The sequence below is a fragment of the Ornithodoros turicata genome, chromosome 3 (assembly GCF_037126465.1).
Source record: "Ornithodoros turicata isolate Travis chromosome 3, ASM3712646v1, whole genome shotgun sequence".
In the NCBI taxonomy this organism is placed as follows: Eukaryota; Metazoa; Arthropoda; class Arachnida; order Ixodida; family Argasidae; genus Ornithodoros; species Ornithodoros turicata.
In genome coordinates this window covers 59,797,381-59,821,302 of record NC_088203.1, presented here as the reverse complement: position 1 = coordinate 59,821,302, position 23,922 = coordinate 59,797,381, and the positions used below count along the sequence as shown (strand labels likewise).

At 45.5% G+C, this 23,922-nt stretch overlaps 1 protein-coding gene across 3 annotated transcripts in view; it reads right to left on the bottom strand.

Annotated features, from left to right (window-relative positions):
* Positions 1–23,922, bottom strand: part of LOC135388513 (uncharacterized) — a 148,676-nt gene that overhangs the window by 13,637 nt on the left and 111,117 nt on the right. For all 3 annotated transcript variants that reach the window (XM_064618094.1, XM_064618096.1, XM_064618095.1), the window contains exons 14-17: positions 23,032–23,174; positions 22,481–22,634; positions 19,552–19,807; positions 15,629–15,855 (exon numbers count right to left, since the gene is read on the bottom strand). In XM_064618094.1, the coding sequence (XP_064474164.1) occupies positions 15,629–15,855; positions 19,552–19,807; positions 22,481–22,634; positions 23,032–23,174 (780 nt within the window). The remainder of the gene's footprint in view (positions 1–15,628; positions 15,856–19,551; positions 19,808–22,480; positions 22,635–23,031; positions 23,175–23,922) is intronic.

Here is a 23,922-nt window from a genome sequence, read left to right as displayed (position 1 = left end):
TAGTTTCTTGTGCAGTTCGCTCTCATGTTAGTGTAATGTTGCATGGGTGAAGTTCGCAGGTGCATATATGATGTCACGGACCCACACAGACATTCGAGGTTTCACATGAGGACGTTACACGGACGCCGGCTGTGATTGTGATGCATTTATTGGAGAAATGGACGAAAATGGACATGCAGTGGAAGTAGCATGCTGTTATTGTCATCACGCACGAGCCAAGCATGCAGCACTGACTGAAACAGGTTAGTAACACGAGGAACGCGTATGAACAGTTGGCTTTATGCATGCGTTGAGCAGGTGATGACGTTACAGTAAGAAACTTCTGCATGCATTTGCTTTTCCCTTATACACTTGACTGTCTTTGCACTGGGCTCTCAGCGTTGTCCTAGGGCACCCTGACGGGAGGCATCACGTGCCACGTGACCTTCTGACGCCATCCGCTCAAACGTTGCCTGCTTGCCTGCTTGCCTACTGCTGATGGCCCAACAAGGCCGAAACAGCTGTCCAGTACTGGCATGGTGACGTTTGACTTACAAACATATGCTACACGTGCAGCCAAAGAGCTCTGGCTAATTTTCTTTTCCCTTATACACTTGACTGGCTTTGCACTGGGCTCTCAGAGGTGTCAGCTGGGGCACCCTGACGGGAGGCATCACGTGCCACGTGACCTTCTGACGCCATCCGTTCAAACGTTGCCTGCCTGCGTACTGCTGATGATGGCCCAACAAGGCCGAAACAGCTGTCCAGTACTGGCATGGTGACGTTTGACTTACAAACATATGCTACACGTGCAGCCAAAGAGCTCTTGCTAATTTTCTTTTCCCTTATACACTTGACTGGCTTTGCACTGGGCTCTCAGAGATGTACTGGGGCACCCTGACGGGAGGCATCACGTGCCACGCGACCTTCTGACGCCATCCGCTCAAACGTTGCCTGCTTGCGTACTGCTGATGATGGCCCAACAAGGCCGAAACAGCTGTCCAGTACTGGCATGGTGACGTTTGACTTACAAACATATGCTACACGTGCAGCCAAAGAGCTCTTGCTAATTTTCTTTTCCCTTATACACTTGACTGGCTTTGCACTGGGCTCTCAGAGGTGTCCTGGGGCACTCTGACGGGAGGCATCACGTGTCACGTGACCTTCTGACGCCATCCGTTCAAACGTTGCTGCCTGCGTACTGCTGATGATGGCCCAACAAGGCCGAAACAGCTGTCCAGTACTGGCATGGCGACGTTTGACTTACAAACACATGCTACACGTGCAGCCAAAGAGCTCTTGCTAATTTTCCCTTATACACTTGACTGGCTTTGCACTGGGCTCTCAGAGGTGTCCTGGGGCACCCTGACGGGAGGCATCACGTGCCACGTGACCTTCTGACGCCATCCGTTCAAACGTTGCTGCCTGCGTACTGCTGACGATGGCCCAACAAGGCCGAAACAGCTGTCCAGTACTGGCATGGCGGCGTTTGACTTACAAACATATGCTACACGTGCAGCCAAAGATCTCTTGCTAATTTTCTTTTCCCTTATACACTTGACTGGCTTTGCACTGGGCTCTCAGAGGTGTCCTAGGGCACCCTGACGGGAGGCATCACGTGCCACGTGACCTTCTGACGCCATCCGTTCAAACGTTGCTGCCTGCGTACTGCTGACGATGGCCCAACAAGGCCGGAACAGCTGTCCAGTACTGGCATGGCGACGTTTGACTTACAAACATATGCTACACGTGCAGCCAAAGAGCTCTTGCTAATTTTCTTTTCCCTTATACACGCCATCCGTTCAAACGTTGCTGCCTGCGTACTGCTGACGATGGCCCAACAAGGCCGAAACAGCTGTCCAGTACTGGCATGGCGACGTTTGACTTACAAACATATACTACACGTGCAGCCAAAAAGCTCTTGGTAATTTTCCCTTATACACTTGACTGGCTTTGCACTGGGCTCTCAGAGGTGTCCTGGGGCACCCTGACGGGAGGCATCACGTGCCACGTGACCTTCTGACGCCATCCGTTCAAACGTTGCCTGCCTGCGTACTGCTGACGATGGCCCAACAAGGCCGAAACAGCTGTCCAGTACTAGCATGGCGACGTTTGACTTACAAACATATGCTACACGTGCAGCCAAAGAGCTCTTGCTAATTTTCTTTTCCCTTATACACTTGACTGGCTTTGCACTGGCCTCTCAGAGGTGTCCTAGGGCACCCTGACGGGAGGCATCACGTGCCACGTGACCTTCTGACGCCATCCGTTCAAACGTTGCCTGCCTGCGTACTGCTGACGATGGCCCAACAAGGCCGAAACAGCTGTCCAGTACTGGCATGGAGAAGTTTGACTTACAAACATATGCTACACGTGCAGCCAAAGAGCTCTTGCTAATTTTCCCTTATACACTTGACTGGCTTTGCACTGGGCTCTCAGAGGTGTACTAGGGCACCCTGACGGGAGGCATCACGTGCCACGTGACCTTCTGACGCCATCCGCTCAAACATATTCTCTAAAGCAATTTTAAACCACATAAATATAGTGGTCCACGCGAGGGCTTCATTCAGGAATTGAACTTTCTAAGTATTGCGTGATGTACCTGACGTATGGAGAAGCTAAAGTCGGCAGGTGGCGGTTGAACAGCAAGTGGCAGTTGGCAACAGCGTGTATCAGAAAAAAGCGGGAGGAGCGTTTCGCTTGCTGTGTGGTACCTCTCAGCTTTGACATTCGTTGCATTTGAAAAAAAAAAAAAAAAAAAGAAGAAAAACCGGAATTCAAAGTCACATAGTAAGTAACCTTCCGTATTTGCTATTAGTTTCTTGTGTAGTTCGCTCTCATGTTAGTGTAATGTTGCATGGGTGAAGTTCGCAGGTGCATATATGATGTCACGGACACACACAGACATTCGAGGTTTCACATGAGGACGTTACACGGACGCCGGCTGTGATTGTGATGCATTTATTGGAGAAATGGACGAAAATGGACATGCAGTGGAAGTAGCATGCTGTTATTGTCATCACGCACGAGCCAAGCATGCAGCACTGACTGAAACAGGTTAGTAACACGAGGAACGCGTATGAACAGTTGGCTTTATGCATGCGTTGAGCAGGTGATGACGTTACAGTAAGAAACTTCTGCATGCATTTGCTTTATTTGCTTTTCCCTTATACACTTGACTGTCTTTGCACTGGGCTCTCAGCGTTGTCCTAGGGCACCCTGACGGGAGGCATCACGTGCCACGTGACCTTCTGACGCCATCCGCTCAAACGTTGCCTGCTTGCGTACTGCTGATGATGGCCCAACAAGGCCGAAACAGCTGTCCAGTACTGGCATGGTGACGTTTGACTTACAAACATATGCTACACGTGCAGCGAAAGAGCTCTTGCTATCCATGACTTGAAAACCCGAGACGAGGTAGGGACGAAAACAGACATACACAAACACGGTCTCAAACTCAGCTGACAGGTTTATTGCAAAACAACATTTAAATAGACACTAGGTAGGAGAGTGGGGGTAAGCTAACAAGCTCTTCAAAGCGGGAGACAAGGTCAGGGAAGCTTTGCTTCGCATAAATGATGAGCTTCGCTATAAGAGCTTATGTCTGTTACAAACGGACAAAAGTGCTAGTTTTGCGGTCCTCCATGTAAATTCTTTCGAAACTAAGAAACAGGAAGCTATTGGTAAATTGTTGACCCCCTTTTCCGGAAACGTTGGGGTTTTAAAAAAGCGAATATGCTCGGTTCTCAAGGATAGCGACCTTCAGTCACCATGCAAATCGATACAAGCTGCGCCGTTTGATACTCTTTCTGTCAAATTTCTTATCAAGGATCACAAGCCTGAGATGCCTTTGAGAATCGTTGTCAACGAAGGTCGTACCTGGCAGAAAATTGTATCTACTTATATTCAACAATCCTTGTCCACTGTATTTGAACCTAGTTCTCTCGTCCTAAGGAATTCAGATTGTTTGGTTGAATCCTTGAGCCCCTTTCATGGTAAGAAATGTTTTGGCCTTTCTTTGGACATTAAGGATCTTTATTACTCCCTGCAAGTTAACCTTCTCTTAAACAGAGTAAGAGACTTTTTAGAGCAGCAGCTGGTACGGTTCCAGTCTTTAGCAGGTATCTCAGTCAATGATTTTTTGCGAATCTTAGAATTGTACCTCAAATCCACTGCCACCTACATTGATGGCACATTGTACACGCAGAAAACGGGTATTTGTATCGGCTCACCTATTGCGCCAATGTTGTCTGAGATTTATCTACGCACTGTTGATAATGCTATAATATCGTTTCTTTCTGCATTCCGTTCCCCGTTGGTACTTGTAAAAAGGTTTGTTGATGACCTTCTTATATTGTCTTGTGAGAATGAGGGTCTTATTGATGAATGCCGTGGTGTAATAGCATCTGCTGCTCCTGAGTTAGCCTTTACCTTTGAGCGTCCTACCGGTAATTCTCTTCAATACTTGGACCTAAGAATCATGTTCAATCAGGGTCTGCGTTGGTCCTATGGCAAAGAAAAACCTAAGCCGGTACTTCCAGCCCATAGTTGTCACTCGAAAAGTGTTAAATTCGGTGTTGTCTCTGGCTTACTGTCAAATGCCGCAAAAAAGTCTTGCATCCATAACCTTCGCTCTTCTATCAGCCACCAAATGGTTCGCTTGGGTGATGCGGGGTATTCTCAGTCTTTGGTGATCCGTGGGTTAAGACTTATTAGCGCTAAGATGTTCGGTCCTGCCAATGACCTTGTGAAACCCCACGAGAACCGTGTGGTTATTCCCTACATTCATGCCGTATCACACAATCTCCTACATGTTGCCAAAAAATTTAATGTCAACCTTGCCTTTCGCAATAACTTTCGTCTTGACGCCCTGACACCTTTCAGTAACTCTGTAGCAAGTTGTAAAAATCGTAAGCGAATGTTTGTTTCATGTCAGTCGAATATCGTCTATGAAATTCCTTTTAAATGTGGTTTTTGTTATATTGGGCAAAGTAAGCGTTGCTTAAATGATCGTCTGCGTGAGCATGCATTGAAGGTGAGGAACAAAGACCGTGTGTCGGAAGTAGCTAAACATCTACAAGATTGTAACAACTGTGAACCCTTATGGAGTCGAACAATGGTGTTGGCCAGGGAGGCTGACCTTCATAGAAGGCTCCTTCGGGAAACCCTTTCTATCCTCAGTTATGGGAACTGTGTCAGCAAAGCTTCCCTGACCTTGTCTCCCGCTTTGAAGAACTTGTTGGCTTTTCCCCACTCTCCTACCTAGTGTCTATTTAAATGTTGTTGTGCAATAAACCTGTCAGCTGAGTTTGAGACCGTGTTTGTGTATGTCTGTTTTCGTCCCTACCTCGTCTCGGGTTTTCAAGTCATGGATCGTCACCACCAGCTCGCTTGGTACCTAACTTTCCTTTCGTTAGCTCTTGCTAATTTTCTTTTCCCTTATACACTTGACTGGCTTTGCACTGGGCTCTCAGAGGTGTCCTGGGGCACCCTGACGGGAGGCATCACGTGCCACGCGACCTTCTGACGCTATCCGCTCAAACGTTGCCTGCTTGCGTACTGCTGATGATGGCCCAACAAGGCCGAAACAGCTGTCCAGTACTGGCATGGTGACGTTTGACTTACAAACATATGCTACACGTGCAGCCAAAGAGCTCTTGCTAATTTTCCTTTCCCTTATACACTTGACTGGCTTTGCACTGGGCTCTCAGAGGTGTCCTGGGGCACCCTGACGAGAGGCATCACGTGCCACGTGACCTTCTGACGCCATCCGTTCAAACGTTGCTGCCTGCGTACTGCTGACGATGGCCCAACAAGGCCGAAACAGCTGTCCAGTACTGGCATGGCGACGTTTGACTTACAAACATATGCTACACGTGCAGCCAAAGAGCTCTTGCTAATTTTCTTTTCCCTTATACACTTGACTGGCTTTGCACTGGGCTCTCAGAGGTGTCCTAGGGCACCCTGACGGGAGGCATCACGTGCCACGTGACCTTCTGACGCCATCCGTTCAAACGTTGCTGCCTGCGTACTGCTGACGATGGCCCAACAAGGCCGAAACAGCTGTCCAGTACTGGCATGGCGACATTTGACTTACAAACATATGCTACACGTGCAGCCAAAGAGCTCTTGCTAATTTTCCCTTATACACATGACTGGCTTTGCACTGGGCTCTGAGAGGTGTCCTGGGGCACCCTGACGGGAGGCATCACGTGCCACGTGACCTTCTGACGCCATCCGTTCAAACGTTGCTGCCTGCGTACTGCTGACGATGGCCCAACAAGGCCGAAACAGCTGTCCAGTACTGGCATGGCGACGTTTGACTTACAAAGATATGCTACACGTGCAGCCAAAGAGCTCTTGCTAATTTTCTTTTCCCTTATACACTTGACTGGCTTTGCACTGGGCTCTCAGAGGTGTCCTAGGGCACCCTGACGGGAGGCATCACGTGCCACGTGACCTTCTGACGCCATCCGTTCAAACGTTGCCTGCCTGCGTACTGCTGACGATGGCCCAACAAGGCCGAAACAGCTGTCCAGTACTGGCATGGCGACGTTTGACTTACAAACATATGCTACACGTGCAGCCAAAGAGCTCTAGCTAATTTTCCCTTATACACTTGACTGGCTTTGCACTGGGCTCTCAGAGGTGTCCTAGGGCACCCTGACGGGAGGCATCACGTGCCACGTGACCTTCTGACGCCATCCGCTCAAACATATTCTCTAAAGCAATTTTAAACCACATAAATATAGTGGTCCACGCGAGGGCTTCATTCAGGGATTGAACTTTCAAAGTATTGCGTCATGTACCTGACGTATGGAGAAGCTAAAGTCGGCAGGTGGCGGTTGAACAGCAAGTGGCAGTTGGCAAGAGCGTGTATCAGAAAAAAGCGGGAGGAGCGTTTCGCTTGCTGTGTGGTACCTCTCCGCTTTGACATTCGTTGCATTGGAAAAAAAAAAAGAAGAAAAACCGGAATTCAAAGTCACATAGTAAGTAACCTTCCGTATTTGCTATTAGTTTCTTGTGTAGTTCGCTCTCATGTTAGTGTAATGTTGCATGGGTGAAGTTCGCATGTGCATATATGATGTCACGGACCCACACAGACATTCGAGGTTTCACATGAGGACGTTACACGGACGCCGGCTGTGATTGTGATGCATTTATTGGAGAAATGGACGAAAATGGACATGCAGTGGAAGTAGCATGCTGTTATTGTCATCACGCACGAGCCAAGCATGCAGCACTGACTGAAACAGGTTAGTAACACGAGGAACGCGTATGAACAGTTGGCTTTATGCATGCGTTGAGCAGGTGACGACGTTAGAGTAAGAAACTTCTGCATGCATTTGCTTTTAGTGATCCCAAAGATGCATGATAATTGCGACTACTTCTTCGTTCTGAATTAGACGTTCTTTCTTTTCCCTGTCGCTATTGTTTAAGTCGATACCTAACCAGTTATTTTAACGGTCGCTTATTTGTAGCTTTTTTTTTATCATTGCACTGAAATATCGGTTATCATCACTTGGTTGCCTGTCACTACATGACAGAATCCCGAAAGGGAGGGTAAGCGAGCTGAGCGTTTCCACGTCTGACTTGTGTAACCATTAACATTTGGTGCTTCGCAGGTCGTTGTGAACTTGAGACGTCATGAGCAAAGCATTTTTAACGTTACAATTGCATTCGGTGCAGTAGCACATAAAGTGGATAGACTAAAAGCACCCGATATATTAAGGCCTTGCAATTTGTGCAGAATGTTGCAGTAAAAAGAGATTATTCTTCGCAGGTGACCCATAGCGCACCTCCACTGGTTCCAACTTTCATGGACACAGCCATGAGTTTCCTGACAGTATTGTGACAGATGGTAAAGAAATAGTGTGGGTAATGGTTCCTGCACGTAAACAGTGGGGATACGTGTAAAAATGAAATAATCAGTGAGGCCCCTTTTGACGTTGCGGTTTATATTTAGGTATCTCGTGCCACAGAGGTACATACGAGCAGTCCAGCAGAAATACAGCAGCAGCCCAATCCCCGTCTATAACTCTGCAGAAGCTCAGAGAGAAAGCAGTAAACGAGGTGTTTCCCACAACCCTCCGGAAGCACGGGATTCATCGCAAGCCCAGGCAGCCAGCCAGCCAGCCAGCCATGTACGAACCCATATTTGCCAACATTGTCGATTGTCAACTAGATATTTCCAGCGCTTTCGTGACCACATTGTTCAGTGTGCTGGGTCTGGCTTTCTTCCTCCTTGTGATACTTGTGGGACAACATTTGAAACCATCTAAAGATACGGACATCATTCGGATTTTTGTATTTAGTTAAGCAAACGAGTACAGGATGACAGCCAGCCAACAGAATGTATAGGTGTGAAGAGGTGGAAAGAACAGATCAAAGTTCTCAGAGCTCTCTGAAAAAAATTGGGCTATTTATGCCGTAACCCGGAGGGCCACCACATGTGCTCTCATGTGGTTGTCGATTGCGTTGTAAGCAGCATAGAGGAATTGTTTCAGGAAATGGGTGTGCAGATTGACACCACTTTGATAACATCAGATCAGGTTCGGAAGTTGCATTATGAGGAATGCAGCCTTTATGTGAAGACGTAGTTAATAAAACCCCACTGAAAGTTCTTTCGGAGCACTTGATGAGACATCCTGAACTCCGCAGTTACTTTAGGTCACCTCTTATGTCTGTTGAAGATAAGCCTTTACTGGCTATTATGACAGTCTAAGAGTCGACCATTAAGAGCCAAAAAATAGCTTACGCACGTTTTCTGCGAGTTCACATATCCTCATTGTGAAAGCGATATGTCAGCAGCTCTCATAGTTTTATTATAAACCTTTCACCAAAGCACCTCGCATAACACTGCTTTTCATATTTCGGGTTCGATAGGATTTCCGTTCAGGTACTCTTTGTATGTACAGGATGTGCACGCTAACTACATAAGTTTTGTTTACATATGAACAAATCTTTTTTGTTCGCAGTTGTAAGCGATGACAATATGTTCTGCGCAAAAAGCCACACCTTACGAGGGCACCAGCCACCTCCTAAGTTGATGTATTAATTAGGGATCATTAATTTTTTAATTCGAAATAAAAGCTCGGCGCAAACGCAAAATTGGTTTCCCTCGATGCGCTGGTCGCTGGCGTCTTCAAAATAAGGCTGGAGATATATGGCTCGAAATAATGGCAATCTGATGGTAATTTTTGTCGCTCGGCTTGATGCGCTCTTTTTGCCCTTTCCCCTGAACACGAGGAAGAAAGGGGCGTTCTTCCTCCCTTGCGCGATACTCGTCTCCAGGGTTCTTTTGAAAATGGCAACAGCGCACCAAGGGAAACCGATTTTGCATATATGCATCAAGCTCCTATCTCCAATAATTAACAAAACCTAATTAATACATAGACTTAGGAGGTTTTTTGCCCTTGTAAGGTGTGGCTTTTGGCATAGAACATATCGCGATCGCTTATAACTGCTAAATATATGCTTTCTCTAGATATAAAAAAAATTGTGTGTAGTTCGCGCAGGCACACTGTATATCGTACAAGAATTTCCTACATTGCTTCTAGTCCAGTTAACCCGATTTTTTGTAACGTGCCTGAAGTGTAAAATGCGTTGGAGTTCTTTATCTCATTAGACTTTCATTTAGATTATTGTTCTATACGTCATGTCAGGATGACTACGAATTACCTATTTTGCTATAGTAAAAAAAAGTGACTTGTCAACTCAGTTCCTTTGTATGTACATTCAGTGCAAGGTGTTCTGCAGTTTAGTAATACTCATATTTCACGTACGCCTTTTTCCCTCAAGGACATTTTGCTCCACTGAAGAGGAGACTTGTCAACTCGATTTTGACTTTCATTGCGAAGTGTATTGCATCTTGAACTTTTAATATTACTCCTTTTAATATTACCCTTGATAATAAAGTAAATCTGTGTTTGCAAGGAAAAGCTTCATACTTTCGCTTAGCATTTCCTGTGTTTTATAGGGCAAGGTGTCCTTGAGAACGTGTCACAGCATTTTAGTTAATGAAATATTTTACATAGCGGCATGCAGTGAACGATATTTAGTTCCGTGAGGTTTTTGGAAACTCATGACATGCGTTTAATTTGTTTTCAGTGGTTCCATTCTTACTCGTTTTTTTTTTTTGCAACTGAGCTCCACAATTTTTTACTATTGTGACTTTTTTTATTTTTCTAAAAAGATGCGCGTGTGGAGTTTACTCCGCTTCGAGTACAGGCAAATCGGCATCCACGACGCATAGTTATGATTACCCAATACTGTTAGCACACATTTCTCTGTGGTGTGCTTCTTTTATTAGGAGTTCGTGCAATGTTTTCAGGGACACCTCACCCTGCCTCCCTGTGTAGATGGCTTCACTGAATAATTTTAAGATAGAGGTTACAAACGTAGCAACGCGTTGGGTGGGTATAGGTTACATGGGTAGCAACGTGGAAAGTGGGTTATTCAGAGTATAGGTAACATAGTTACCTCTAGAAATAGAGGTAAAACAGTTTGCAAGTTTTTTTACTTCTATTTATGGGTTACGGACTTTAGAACCCAACACCTCCCAGTCTTCAGCAGGACCTTGACTACCACTAGCGAGTGGAAGCCTTTACCCGCTTGGTCATGCCGCTGGTAGGTGGCAGTGTATTGCTCCAAACTCGTTGGAGGGCACCTTGAACTGCCAGGCATTTTTTGCCTTCCTCTGACGACATGGTCGATGACTGCCTTCTTTTCCGCGCTCAGTTCTTTCGCTGCGAGTGCCTCCCGGTGCACCAGGCAGTGCGTGAATAGCACACTGCAGTTTTCTCGCTTGACATGGGCAAGAAAGCCTTTAGTGTGACCAATCATTACGCGTGCGTCGTCAGCGCATACAGACATGCACTTTTCCCACGTCAGTCCCACTTTCTTCAGATAGTATTTACAGCTATGAAAATATCAGAGATGGGGAAGTTATTCGACAAGAGGAGCTCGTTAGCAGTTAAAGGGGTTGAGGCACTTTCTTAGATATGGTTCGTTGCATCATGGACGCGTTGTACTGCTCGCCAGAATACCAAGGAAAAAAATTGTTTTTCTGCGTGTCGTACTTAGCGCGATACAAGCCTCGAACGCACTCCCGTGCAAAGCGCAGACGTCACAGACCTCAGAGCTGTGTCCATTCTCATTGGCAGCCGTAAGCACGTGACTTCTCGTGCGCTGCCATAGTGGCAGCGATGAGGTCTGTGATGTCAGAGCCGCATGAGTTTCGGTATCAGCGTGCCCATTTTTTCCCGTTTCTATTGCACTCTTCTTATTGCAGGTTCACATCGATGCAAAGCACCAGTTTTAACGTTTCTCTAGGATAACCTGGGATGACCTGTCGCAACCCCTTTAAGTTACTATACAAAAAAATGTGGGTACGCTAATAACGGGGTTGCAGGCAAAAGTTCCTAAGCGACTTAAGCTAAGTTATTTGATACGTAATATACACTTTTTACTTCTTGATCTCTCTATAGGGACTGTGCGAGAAACTGGTGGCGCCGCGATGCGGCTTCCGGAGAAAGTACCTTGCGTGATAGCCGCCGGGTAGCCAGCTTTGTTTACATGTGAAGTGCGAGCGTCCTTTTTTGCCACACTGGAACTGTTGCATCGCTAGCTGTGCCAGCACCTAAAAGAACTCTTCGTTAGGGACCAGATGTTTCATTTCTCGTGATTTCTATGCTTCCAATACCACCGAGGGCAGTATAGACTTGCAGCGAATAGCGTTCGTGACGCGCGTTCGGCCCTTGCATGAGAAAAATATGATAGAAGGTAAATAAATATAAATATAAGATATGATATAGATTTCTCATCTATATATGATGGCATCTGCTTTTATTTCGTAGAGCTACTTGTGTGCAGTACTTGTGCTTGGACGCGGATGAGTATCGCTAGCGCTGTCTCTTGCTAACTGTACCGTTCGATTACCTGGATATAACTTCTGCAGACGCTCAGCACTGGTGCTTGAATTCGGGTCATGTAGTGCCTGCACCACGGTCGTGCTTCTGAATTTGTGCCTTTACTATTCGAAGTCACTATGCGCAAACCACATGAGTCTTAGATGCACATGACTATGTAAGCGAGCTCGCGTGCAAATGCGTCACTGTTGTGGTGCGACGATCACTCTCTCTCTCTCTCTCACGCACACACGCACGCACGCACACAGACAGACAGATAGACAGACAGAAGCTTCCACTGCTCTTCGATAAGCTTTAAGCCGAGGCATCCTGCTTCAAGCAAAGCTCTCCGCAGCAGGAATGATTTTTTCACTAAAAAGGAGCACTACCGTGAGAGCGTTTAATTCAGGTTTTGCGGTCGGCTATATATCCATATACAGTGAACCCTCAATTTATGAAATCTCGATTTACGAATTCCCTCCTTTTGGAAGGGTTCGTCGCGTAACAAAACACTTCCCATGTATTTCGCCCTCGGTTTATGAACCTCGATTTCCGAATTGTGAACGCATTTTTTAGGAACGAACCCAGAAGAGTCAACTCTTTTTTACCTCGATACAGTGTGGGTACAGTTGTCTATGGTCACTCGCACACGAATTGGAGCGAATCTGTGTACCGAGGGTGCAAACCTGTATTTCCTCGTGTCCTACCGATTTCTAGTGTCCTACCCTGGAAATGAACTTTGTCTCTGGGCTCTCATTTCAAGTCGAACGTCGCAGTGGACGCGTTGCGAGAATCGAAGCGCAAGAGATTGGCACTGACCGCAGGTGACAAACGGGATATCTCCCGTTGGAAGCAGCTGGATCGATGTGGAACCATCTTCAGGATGCTATAGAGTACTTTGAGGACAGGAGCGACGAGAAGCGTCAGACCACTAACGTCTTTCCTTATTAAAATTGACAGTGAAGAGTCAATAACATAGAGCGTCATTTTCAATTACGTTATTTTCCGAAATAAATACTGAGTACCACTAACTGTAACGTAAACCAATGATATAAAATGTCAGAATGCACTTCCTGTCATGCTAAGGCTTTCGGGTCCCCGCACTCACCGTGAACCTCGATTTATGAATCCCTCGATTTATGTATAGGAAGGGAGTTGCCTCAGGACAGAAGCCGCCGATATTTCGAACAGAGACTGTTCTTCTTCTGGGCACCGTCCTCATCATTGGCATGGTATTTAAAGGGTTAGGTGTGACGTGTTTAAAGGTTCATGCGAATTGTGGGTCAACAGCCCGGAGGGAAGAAAGGTCCGTCGATTTATGTATGATTTTCCGAGGAACGGACGCCGTTCAGAAATCGAGGGTTATACCTCTTGTCCGACGGACACATATACGGCCTTAACGGTCACGGCCGTAAGTGCATACTGTCATTAACCTCCTACCAGACGGTCAGCAATAAGGCCTTTGCGACAAAACTGAGGTAGAAGGGCAACGGCGTTCCCGCAAGACAGTTTACGGCATTCCATCGAAACTGCCAAGCCCCGTCACCAAGCACACCATAAACAGGATTTAGCACATTTAATTCAATTCGAAATAAAATGCTTTTTACCCGACGTAATGTTGTCATCTTTTTTTTTTCGTGTTTTCCTCGCATTTTTGCACTTTGCATCGCTTTTTAGCTCATCTGTACAAGTGTTAAGTTCGCAGTCACACCCTCGAATCACTGCACGCGGCATCGCACGGTGTCGTCTGCATCCAAAAATCCGGACGCCACTCAAAAAAATATCCAAAGCACTTAAAAGCAAATATAGTTTGCTGTTGTATTTTGAAAATACCAACAAAACGTTGTTTTTCGTGTACTTTCAGTAAGACAAAAGCGTGATTTCGCTACATTATTTTTAACGTTCACAGACTTGTTTATCAATGTGGACATAATCCACAAAATGCCTTCACGGATACCGTCTTGCAGCTTCCCAGAGCTTAAGGCCGTATGTAACGCACGGCCATTTCGTAATGCCGTAACTTTAAGGGCCGTATATGTGCCCGTCTGACAGGCGTATTAACTGTCTATCAAGGGTGCCTAACTCATTCGTGCCTGCGGGCCGCATTGCGCAATGCAAGAACTACGCGGGCCACATTGAGCCAAGCAGGAACTACACGGGCCGCATACCACGGCTTCGGGGTAGCCGGTTTCTGATATAGATGACAGTGAACACTTAAAACGACATAAAACGTGTATATTTGAGTTGCTTAGCGTTGTTCAGTCCCAGGGTCAGCAATCCTTTTTATTTTTGTCATGAGGAAACTTGGCACCTCTTGTTTTTAACTATTGCGTCAACATTGTGTGAAAGTGATTGCGCAATTGCAAGTTGTTGTGTACGTTTGTTATAGTTCTGAGCGTAACTTTGACATCACTTAGTCATGTTCATCACAGAAAACGCCTGCTCGCAGACGTATGTTGACAGAGTTGTCTTGCGACGTAAAGCCGCGAATTATTATTAGAAAATTTATTACGTTGATCTGATGGTATGTACAATGTAACCAGTGAATAACAGTGGTAACAATGGAACATGGACAGGTTTAACAAGAGAGAACTGATGTTCTGAGGCTGGAACAACATAGACAGGACAGATACATACAAAGCCTCAAATTGCCTAAGAAATTAACGATGAAAGAAGAAAGTAACTGAACAGTTTAGCCAGCTGTAGGACTCGAACCCATGAGTGAAAAATGTTAGAGTGAAAGAAGGACGAGTGAGAGAAAATGGCTGGTTTGTCCCTTCAGATGACGCACCCTTGGAAGTCGCTGAGGAGGTGTGTTAGCTTAGCTCAATTGGTAGAGCCCTGGACCGGCAATCCAGAAGATGTGGGTTCGAGTCATACTGCTGGCTAACCTTTACAGTGACTTTCTTCTTTCATGGACAGCTTTGTCCGCGGCAACATAGTTTTCTTGAGATACTTTGGTTCAACGTAAGAATAAAAGGAAGCCGCACCAACTTCTGCCAACTTGTTCTTACCGGTGCGTCGCACTGCAGGTCAATCAGATCCATTTGTTAGTCATCTCATCAGGAACGTTGTAAACGAGACAACTGCTGCGGAAAACGGCGAGCAAAAAAGCTCCGTTTCAAGCCTCCTGCAAGAATCTTTGCTCGAATTCACTCGAGAGATCACCAAGCCTGCGATTGAACCAGTCCGTTTCTGGTGGCATTGAAGGCACCGATATTACAAATCTGCCATGTAGGGTTTGTTACGAAATTTTAGTAGGGATGTACTAGTAATATCAAAATTAGAGTCATCAGCGAAGACGACGAAAGCAACACAGAGACAGGCAGGGAACTCAAACTACAAACCTTTTATCGTGATTGATTATTAGGTTGACTATGATTCAAGGTTAAAAGTTGGACGTTCTCTGGCTGTCTGTTACGTTTGTCGTCCTTGCTGTTGGAGAGTCATCGGCTGTTACAGGTCTATAGTGACAACAGTTTTCTATCACTAATTAACGCAAGATAAACTGCAGGAGTACAGGGCGGAATGATAACGCCACTACCGTTCATCAAGCTTGGGCCGAATTTTCTTTTTGCTAAGGGGTCATACAGGCCGCATGGTAACCCCCAGGTGAGCCGCCACTTCGGCCCCCCTGATATATATCTTCGTATATCATCTGTCATGTGTCCCGCGGGGTCACGCAAATAGTCCGAAGCAAAAAAGTATCCTACGTCAAAGTATGAATCAGTTGAGCTCACTTGTTCCTTTTATTTAGAGATCTCGGTAGAACATCGTCATCGTCCTTATAGTCCAGTCCCGAAGCATAAGACGACAATCCAACGGAGGAATCATCGAGGTACTCTTTGGCGATCTGCACCCCACGTTTCCTGTTGGGGTTAGCCACTTGCGTTCCATCCATTGCAGCATGATCCAGGAAAGTGTCAACATCGATATCCACGTTGTTTCTATTTCCAGCTTGTACACTCTGCGATGGTGAAACAAATTCAATGTGGATATTCTGTTCCAAGAATCTATCGGACACTTGTTCCCAATCAGCTTACGAACGAGGAGAGCTACAAAATGATTCAAATGGAGACTCTGGGTCCCACATATAATGAATAATACGTAGTCGCGTTGCGCGGTAAACACATCCGAGATATATTGAGTATATAGAGGGTCGTGACGTAGACAAAGTTATACTGCCCACTTTACGGGCTTTCTTCCTACAAAATACACAATCGTGTAGGACTACTCCAATATTACTGTATTCAAATTACACATGCATCCTTTGATGGGAGCGACCCTTGGGGAATACCTTCAAGCACCATACACGCCATAGAAAGTACCTCAATTTTCGAACCCTACATATGTACTCCACAAAATTATACGGGAATACATATTGAGGCAATGGCATGCTGGTTCGTGGCGTGCTATTGCCGAGTGATCTGCCTGTCGGTGTGGCGGCATGTAGCGCGGGAAGGGTCGTGCGTCCTGGTAGTACGTGCAGACATTTGTGTTACACCGTCTGAGAAAAACCAGGGAAAACGCTTTCTTTAATGTGAAAACGTCTGTAAGTTCGGCTTGCTAGCCAGGTCAAAATTTACGATGCAACGAAACTATGCTTAATTTCATGACGCGCAACCAACCGGTTAAATGCAGATAGCTTACACGTGTAAGATACTAGCTAAGAAGGTAATTGTTGCGGCTGACGCAATCTCTGGGTGCCGGGCCCCGTGCGAGAGAGATGGAAATAGAGGGGTACGCGTACATTGTAAGGTAGGCCGCCGATCGGGACATCAGTGGAAAGCGCTTGAGAGATTTTAACTGGACCTTAAGAGATATCGGCTTCAACAACAAGAACCAAAATTTCATAAAATTGCAAGTTGAAGCATCAAAATTTTGCCAGAATGTCGGCATATATGAAACTAAAATATGATCAGAATCAAACGAAACGACAACCAGAAGAAAGGGCGTCTCGAGAAGAACCCAAAAAAGCCCCCAGAGTCCAGCACCGTGTGATCAAGAGAGCTACAGAAACGCCGAAGAAGATTAGCGACAGTGGTAAATTCGACTGCCAGCGCGTACAGCGAGCCCTTACCCTCTAATAATAAATTACTAATGTATCGAATGAATAAATGAATTCACTAAAATCCCGCAAAGGAGCAAAGGAGTGAGAGATCGTGACGTTTTCATGTAAAACACTAGGCTCGTACACGACTCATCCCGCCACGAAGTAACTGTGGCAGGTGGTTTGTATGCGTCCTGGGGAACTGTACCGACATTTGTCTGAAAAGTCTCTCGGAAAACCCAGGGTCGGAAACCCCAGACAGCACAGCCTGTGAGCGGATTCGAACTCGCGTCACACCCCAGTCTTGGCATGGAAAGAGAAACGCGTTGGTGCGATGCTTTTCTTGACCGAAATGACAAGCTTCTGCGTAATGAGACACGTTTGATCGAACCGAGGTTTTGAACGCAATAAAACACTTGGGGGTTAAATGATTAGTGGGCGTAACGAGACATTGATCGAAATGAGATACAATCTCCGGAATGACATTCTCTCACCTGATCTGTTGAAAATGAGAGGCGGACGCCTTTTTGTGACAAAAATTGGAAGTGTGCAAATGATCTGGTGTATAGTGGAGCCTCTGTTTGTGTGTCTTCTTGTGTCGTTGTCCCTGTTTTTGACTGCTCCTTGTTCTCTGAGTGGGATCTGGTGTACTGTAGAAAGGCGCAACCTTTCTATGAGGCTCAGGAATACGCAAACACACGGAAAGAAGTCGTGACGGCCGTATTCTTGAACAATCCTCGAGTCGATCCTCCACTCTAGTTACTCTACGAACCCAGTATAGGGCCTCATCAATCGGTTTCGACTCGAAGCATTCACCAAGCGGAGGAAATCCTCCATGCTTTCCTGGAGTATACGTGGAGACGTCGGTGATTCCTTGAGGCCCAATAGCTCCAGAATTGGAAGTCGAGGCTGACCTCGAGTTGAGGATAGTCTTAAGAATATGGTCGAGTTTCGCGTCCTTCCGTGTGTTTGTGTATTCCTCAGACACAAGGAAATGTTGACCCTTTCTACACTTATATAGTCACGTTAATGGCTTACGCACCGCGCTTTCCACAACTCGGAGGTCATAACGGCATCATTGTTTGCAATCGTCGGCCTTCAGCGTGTCATGCGGTGAATATACCAGTGTTGAAAGCTGCCACTCCAAAATATACTACACTTAAAGCAATTATATTGTAATTTCTTCCATTCTCGTATGGCTTCACTGGAGCATACTTCCCTCGTTAATCTCCAATCATTTTCGTTGTCTTGACCTACACAGATTTCATCGCATATACGAGTATATACCACCAGTCGTGTTTAGAACGATATCGTTACCTCTCCCGATTTGTTGGACATAGGAAGCCTCTTGCATTAATAAGGATATATGTTAACTGATACACAAGCGTAGAAAGAAGGACATTCTGAATCGCGGCTTCTTTTGAGCGTTTTATTCTGTCAAGTTCTGTTTTAGCGTGTAGTACTTACCTAGCGACCTGCCGCTAAGGAGTAAATCCGGCGTGGTAGATAGTGTCCAATCTATAAGAGTTGTGGTTCAACAAACTTCTGTTCTGTTTTCTCAATACTTCCAGTACATGTAATTGATTCTTTATAGAAAATGTTTCTCGTGCTGTCGTAAGGATAAACCTTGTACAGCAGGGTCCTCAAACTCAAACGAAGTCGCGGTCCGCGTTGACCTTGGATCGCATAATGGAGGACCGCACAGCCAAGAAATGACTATAATTATCTTAGAAGAAGAAGATGAAAAACAAAAAAGAACACCAGAATACACACAAAACTGGAGCGGCGTACTTATTGCGGAACCCGACAGTGTGTGCAGAATTCATTACTGAAAGGCTCCACTTGACAGACCAAGAGAAATAAAAAAGCTGCCTTTCCAAACCGGATACTGAAAATATGAAAAACGATACGGGAACAATACTTAGCTCTTCAAAAACGATTATGACTATGTTCAGGAGCATTGAAATTGTATGTATACACTCTGTTGTTGCCTTTGCTCAAGGTATCAACTTGGAAAAAGAAATACAAAAAATCAGAGAGAAAGAGCAATAACTTAAAGAATAAACACAATGGCCCTTGTGCATAACTGTTCCGTTTCTATAATTTACCCGCTCGGTGCCTCTTTCTAATTTCTCGCGGATGATATCCGGAGAAGCTCCTCCTCCTCCTATAAGATTGCAAACTTTGCGTAACAATTAAGATGAGCCCATCCTCACATTAGTCGGTGTTTGTTTACGAAAGTGCACGCGAAAACCAGGTACCAGTGAACCTGCAGTGGTTGCAGTGCTTACGCGCATACGTACTGCATAACATGGACAGCGGCAGCACTTACGCCGAGGAAGCGTAGAAGCAATGTCTGACAATATAGCTTTTTTCTGTGTGGCGGTCGACGGCCCTCGGAACCCCTAAATAGCTGCGTGCGGGCCGCGTGTTCTGTATCCTTGTTCCACAGGGTAATGTTTGCTGTTATGACTTGCACGGAGTCATCTTTGTGTAGCCTTCTCTCTGTGTACCGTACGCGATATAAAGTAGGAGTCACCACTTATCACGGAAACGCCGTGTCTTCCGTGTTCCTGCTGCTCCTATATACGAAAGGGACAAAGTGCTCCGAACCTTCAGTCCCGGGACGGCTCCCTTTTGGAACGGACTCTCTTTCGATGCTGACGTGCTGCTCTGGTCGTCTTGGAGCTCTCGAAACAGAGGGGATTGCTGCGAATCCCACTGCAAGGCGTCGTCCATGCAACTTGACCTGTACTCATCACGCATCATGTCCATGAACGACATTATCTGCGCTCGCACCTCTGGATCTTCCTCGCAGCCAGTGCCACCTGATACGTTCTGGATACAACTTTTGTAGTCCAATAGCAATCTAGTAATGAGAAGAAACACGGAAGTTGCGTTACTTATATCACTTCCATTCTTCACTCATAGATACAACAGCAACCGGCGGCTTTTGTTGCAAAGATTAGCGCCTTAAATTTTATGCGGAAGAAACTGAAAATCTTAGATCGTTCTATAGGGAGAGAGATAATATTTCTTGTCCCTTTAATGATCAATCGTGTCTTTTTTTCTTTAGAATTCAATTCCCACTTCATTATTCCTACAATCATTCGAGATGTGGAATATTCGAATTGATCTGCACCACGCTCACACATTAATGACAAGCATGTTGTCAGTGCGAACTCCTGTTGTACAATACAGGGTGTCCCAGAAAACATGTCATTGAATTATAATAAAAAAACTACACCACCTAGAGTCATGCGGTCAATGGCATTTGTTTTTACTGGGTTTTTGCCACCACCTCATGTGAATGTCGCGTAACGTAAGTTTAATTACGTAAATTTTTGCGAGCTTAAGTCGGAAATTTGCCTAGTAAGGGTCACTTTTTTACCCCACCAATGTGAAGAGCGTGTCTAATTTAGTCAAATTAATGATAATTGACAGGGATATTCAGGAGCTATCCCATCGGAAAAAATAGCCGAACATCATGCTCTACGGAGGTCGTACAGGATAGCGCACGATGAATTTTTCAGCGCAATCTTTGTCAGTCCGACGAAAGGAGGTTGGAAACCCAGCCCTCTCCGACATCGCAGAAAGATAAAACAGGCATGGCTTATCACGTCCGACTTTCGCTGGGATAATGCTTTCCCTCTCCCAATTTTAGGAACTGTTACTTTTTCTACTATCACTCTGTGGGCTGGCTTCGGAACCTCCTTTCGTCGCACTGAGAGCGATTGCGCTCAAAAAGTCATCGCGCGGTATGGTCCGGTGCTCCGAAAAGCATGATATTCGGCTATTTTTTCCGATGGGATAGCTCGTGAATATCACTGTGAATTATCATGAATATGAGTGAATTCGGCATGCTCTTCATATTGGTGGGGTAAAAAAGTGACCTTTACTTGGCAAATTTCCGAGTTCAGTTCGCTAAAATTTACATAATTAAACTTAGGTTACTTGACATGCACATCAGGAGATGGCAAAAACCTAGTAAGAACTAATGCCGTTGACCGCATGATTCTATGTGGCGTAGTTTTTTTATTATAATTCAATGACACGTTTTCTGGGACACCCTGTATATTACGACTTCGTATTCTTCTTGCTACCCTCTTGGCGTGTTGAAGACTTTCTCCACCACGTAAGTCTTTCCACAGAAAATATATAATTTTGTCTTCCATTCAAACCTCGACCAAATATCACGTATAGAGTTGTCGAGAGTAACACAAATTCCTCGAAGCAATGCATGAGTCACGTTGGTCATGATGGTATGCCGCAAAATTTCCTATTTAGCTCCGCAGCGTTTGAGCAACCTATACTTGGGTCATTGCTTACGTGGCTCGTTCTAAGCGCAGACCTGAAAATTTCAGCGAATACGTATATCACATTACTGCATAAGCGATTGTGCCAAATTTCAGGAACATTCACTTATATTTTAAAATTCTACACGCCGTTAAGTGGATTAAATGACATGAATCTATACCCCTAATAAAGTACCTCTATCTGAAAGGGTTGTCACCGCAAGAAATTCACGATTCTACGACACAGACATTGGATGTCAGTGCCACTGTATATTCAACAGTTGTGAAGTAGCATAGAGAATTTGATAGTGGCAGGAAGTTCCGAGAAGATGTTGGGCGCTCAGAGCACACCCTTCAACGACTATTAGGGATGAAAACATCAACCATCCTGACATATGGTCATGAAAGACAGATGTCTTTACGATATATCGCTGAAACAATAAGTATTTCAGTTTGGACTGTTTATTCTGTCTTAACCAATAGCGGGAGGTTGAGAAAAGCCAGTGCTCGATGGGAAGCAATAATAATAAGAAAGCGTGTAGAATAACGATCTGTTTTGTTCATTTGACTACCCTAAATGACACCTCAATAGCCTTCTGATCTCGAACAGTCACGGCGGTGTAAACGGTGGTTCATCACTTCGATCTTTGCATCATATGCAGCATCCCTGCCTCTAAAAAAGGATTCATGTCATAACGGCAACCATTTTGGGGGATATGGGCGGAGTTACCATGACTGATCACGTAGAGAAGTGTCGAACTATTACAGGACAATACTACGGTAAGAATCGATCAGTTGTGAGAACTACCAAGGGGAAGTCGCCTAAGAAAATGAGAAAGGGTGTCTTTCTACTTCAGGATAATGTTTCCTGCCATTGCAAAGTTGGCATGTCCGTCATCGCTGTCGCTGGGTTCAAACTGCTGAAGGATCCAGTTCACTCGCCAGGCTTTGCCCCAAGTGTCGTTTATTTATTCCCAAAAATGAAAGATGTATATCTGAAAGATTGTCTGATTCAGATTAGATGCTATTTTTGGTGCATGGCTAGTGGACTAGGTCAGGATATTTATTGGCAGGGGATGAAAGCACTGGAACGGCGATGGAAGGGAATTATGAAAGGAAGATGAAAAATTCGGACTGGATGTCGGACTGGTAGGTGAGTGTGTGGTACCTGAGAACAGGAACCTTTGCAGCGGGAGCTGAGCAGATGAAATACCCCGGCTCTATGTTTCTCTCTCTACACTGCTTACTTGCATTTCACTTGACTTCTGCTTTCGACTCGAGGTTCGATCTCGTCGACAAGATTACTGTATGTCAGGCCACAGACGAACATCTTTTTCAAAACGTGCTGTCGAATACACTCAACAGGTGACTTCAACTGAACAAAAGACATTCGGAAAGGGCCTGAAAAACGAACGGAATGTCAGTATATACCTCTTATCATGTTCTTGGTCATCCATCTTCCAAAGCAACTTTATAAAACGAAAATACCCCGGAAGGCGCATAACGGTATCACAACACTCGGCCTTGGAGTTGTACTATCTTCGCCCAATTACAAAAACACATGTGGCCATGTTCTGAATAAATTTGTTTTCACCGCCACTTTGTTCTGCATCTCCTTGCGTGGCAGTCTTTGCACACAAGACGAGGACCGGCTTCTGCAATTGCAACTGTTTGTGTACGGCATAGACACAGCTGCACATCAGTCATAATTGCCGTATGTTTCGCTTAAAACAAAGTAGTGCTGATGGCGGCTCATCTGCTGTACCGCATTCGATGCTGCTGGCGATGGCATACTTACTTGAATTGTTGGTGCATCTTTTTTCGTAATCGTGAGTTAGCGAATGAAGGACGGGCGTCACATGATGAAAGATTTCACTGTCTCGGTCACATCCTGTGCTTCGCTTCACGACAGTCACGCAAGTGCTCATCTCTTCCAAGTACCTACGCAGAAACTTCCATTTAAGGTCAAGATATAGAACAACCTGTCAACGAGCGGAAGGAAACAAGCGTGAAGTTGTGAATCAAATGAAAACAGAATACAATCAGGAATCAGGATGAAGCCTCGACAAACGGAATAGAATCGCAATATGCCGCACGACTCCAGTGACGTTCGTAGGCCAGCATGGAGATAAAGCTTTTGTAATCAATCGAAGAACAAGATGCACAGACACAGTGCTGGGTCCTTTTTCAATGCAAACATTCCTTGTTCATATTATTAGAAGCACAAAAAGGCGTCCCTTTTGCGTGGGAAACGATTACTATCGCAGGATTTGTCAAGAGGCATGACACTGTGGATGGATCAAGGTCGAAAATCTTACTGTGGCGAAAAACGCTCGACCGCGTGTAGGAGATTTCTGTAGGCAGTTAGAAACCACAAGGGACTCGGGTACACACAGCTGAGCAGCAGCCCAAAAATTCAAAGTTCCAGGGCACTTCGAATACCCTGAACTTGAACTCGTAGCTTTGCTGGCTTGTTTACTAGAATCTAACCGCCGTATCCTTGAACAAGCCTCGACTCGACGCTCCGCCTCGACTCCAACGAGTGGAGGAAAGTGACGCTGCTCCACTCGAAGAGCCCATGTGTTTCATGAACCCGCTTCGGGGATTCCTCCGCCAAGGCGCTCCTCGAGAAACCGTTCTCGAATAAAGCTGTAGTCTCGTCCCCAGCCGTCTTTCGGGACCACTGGAA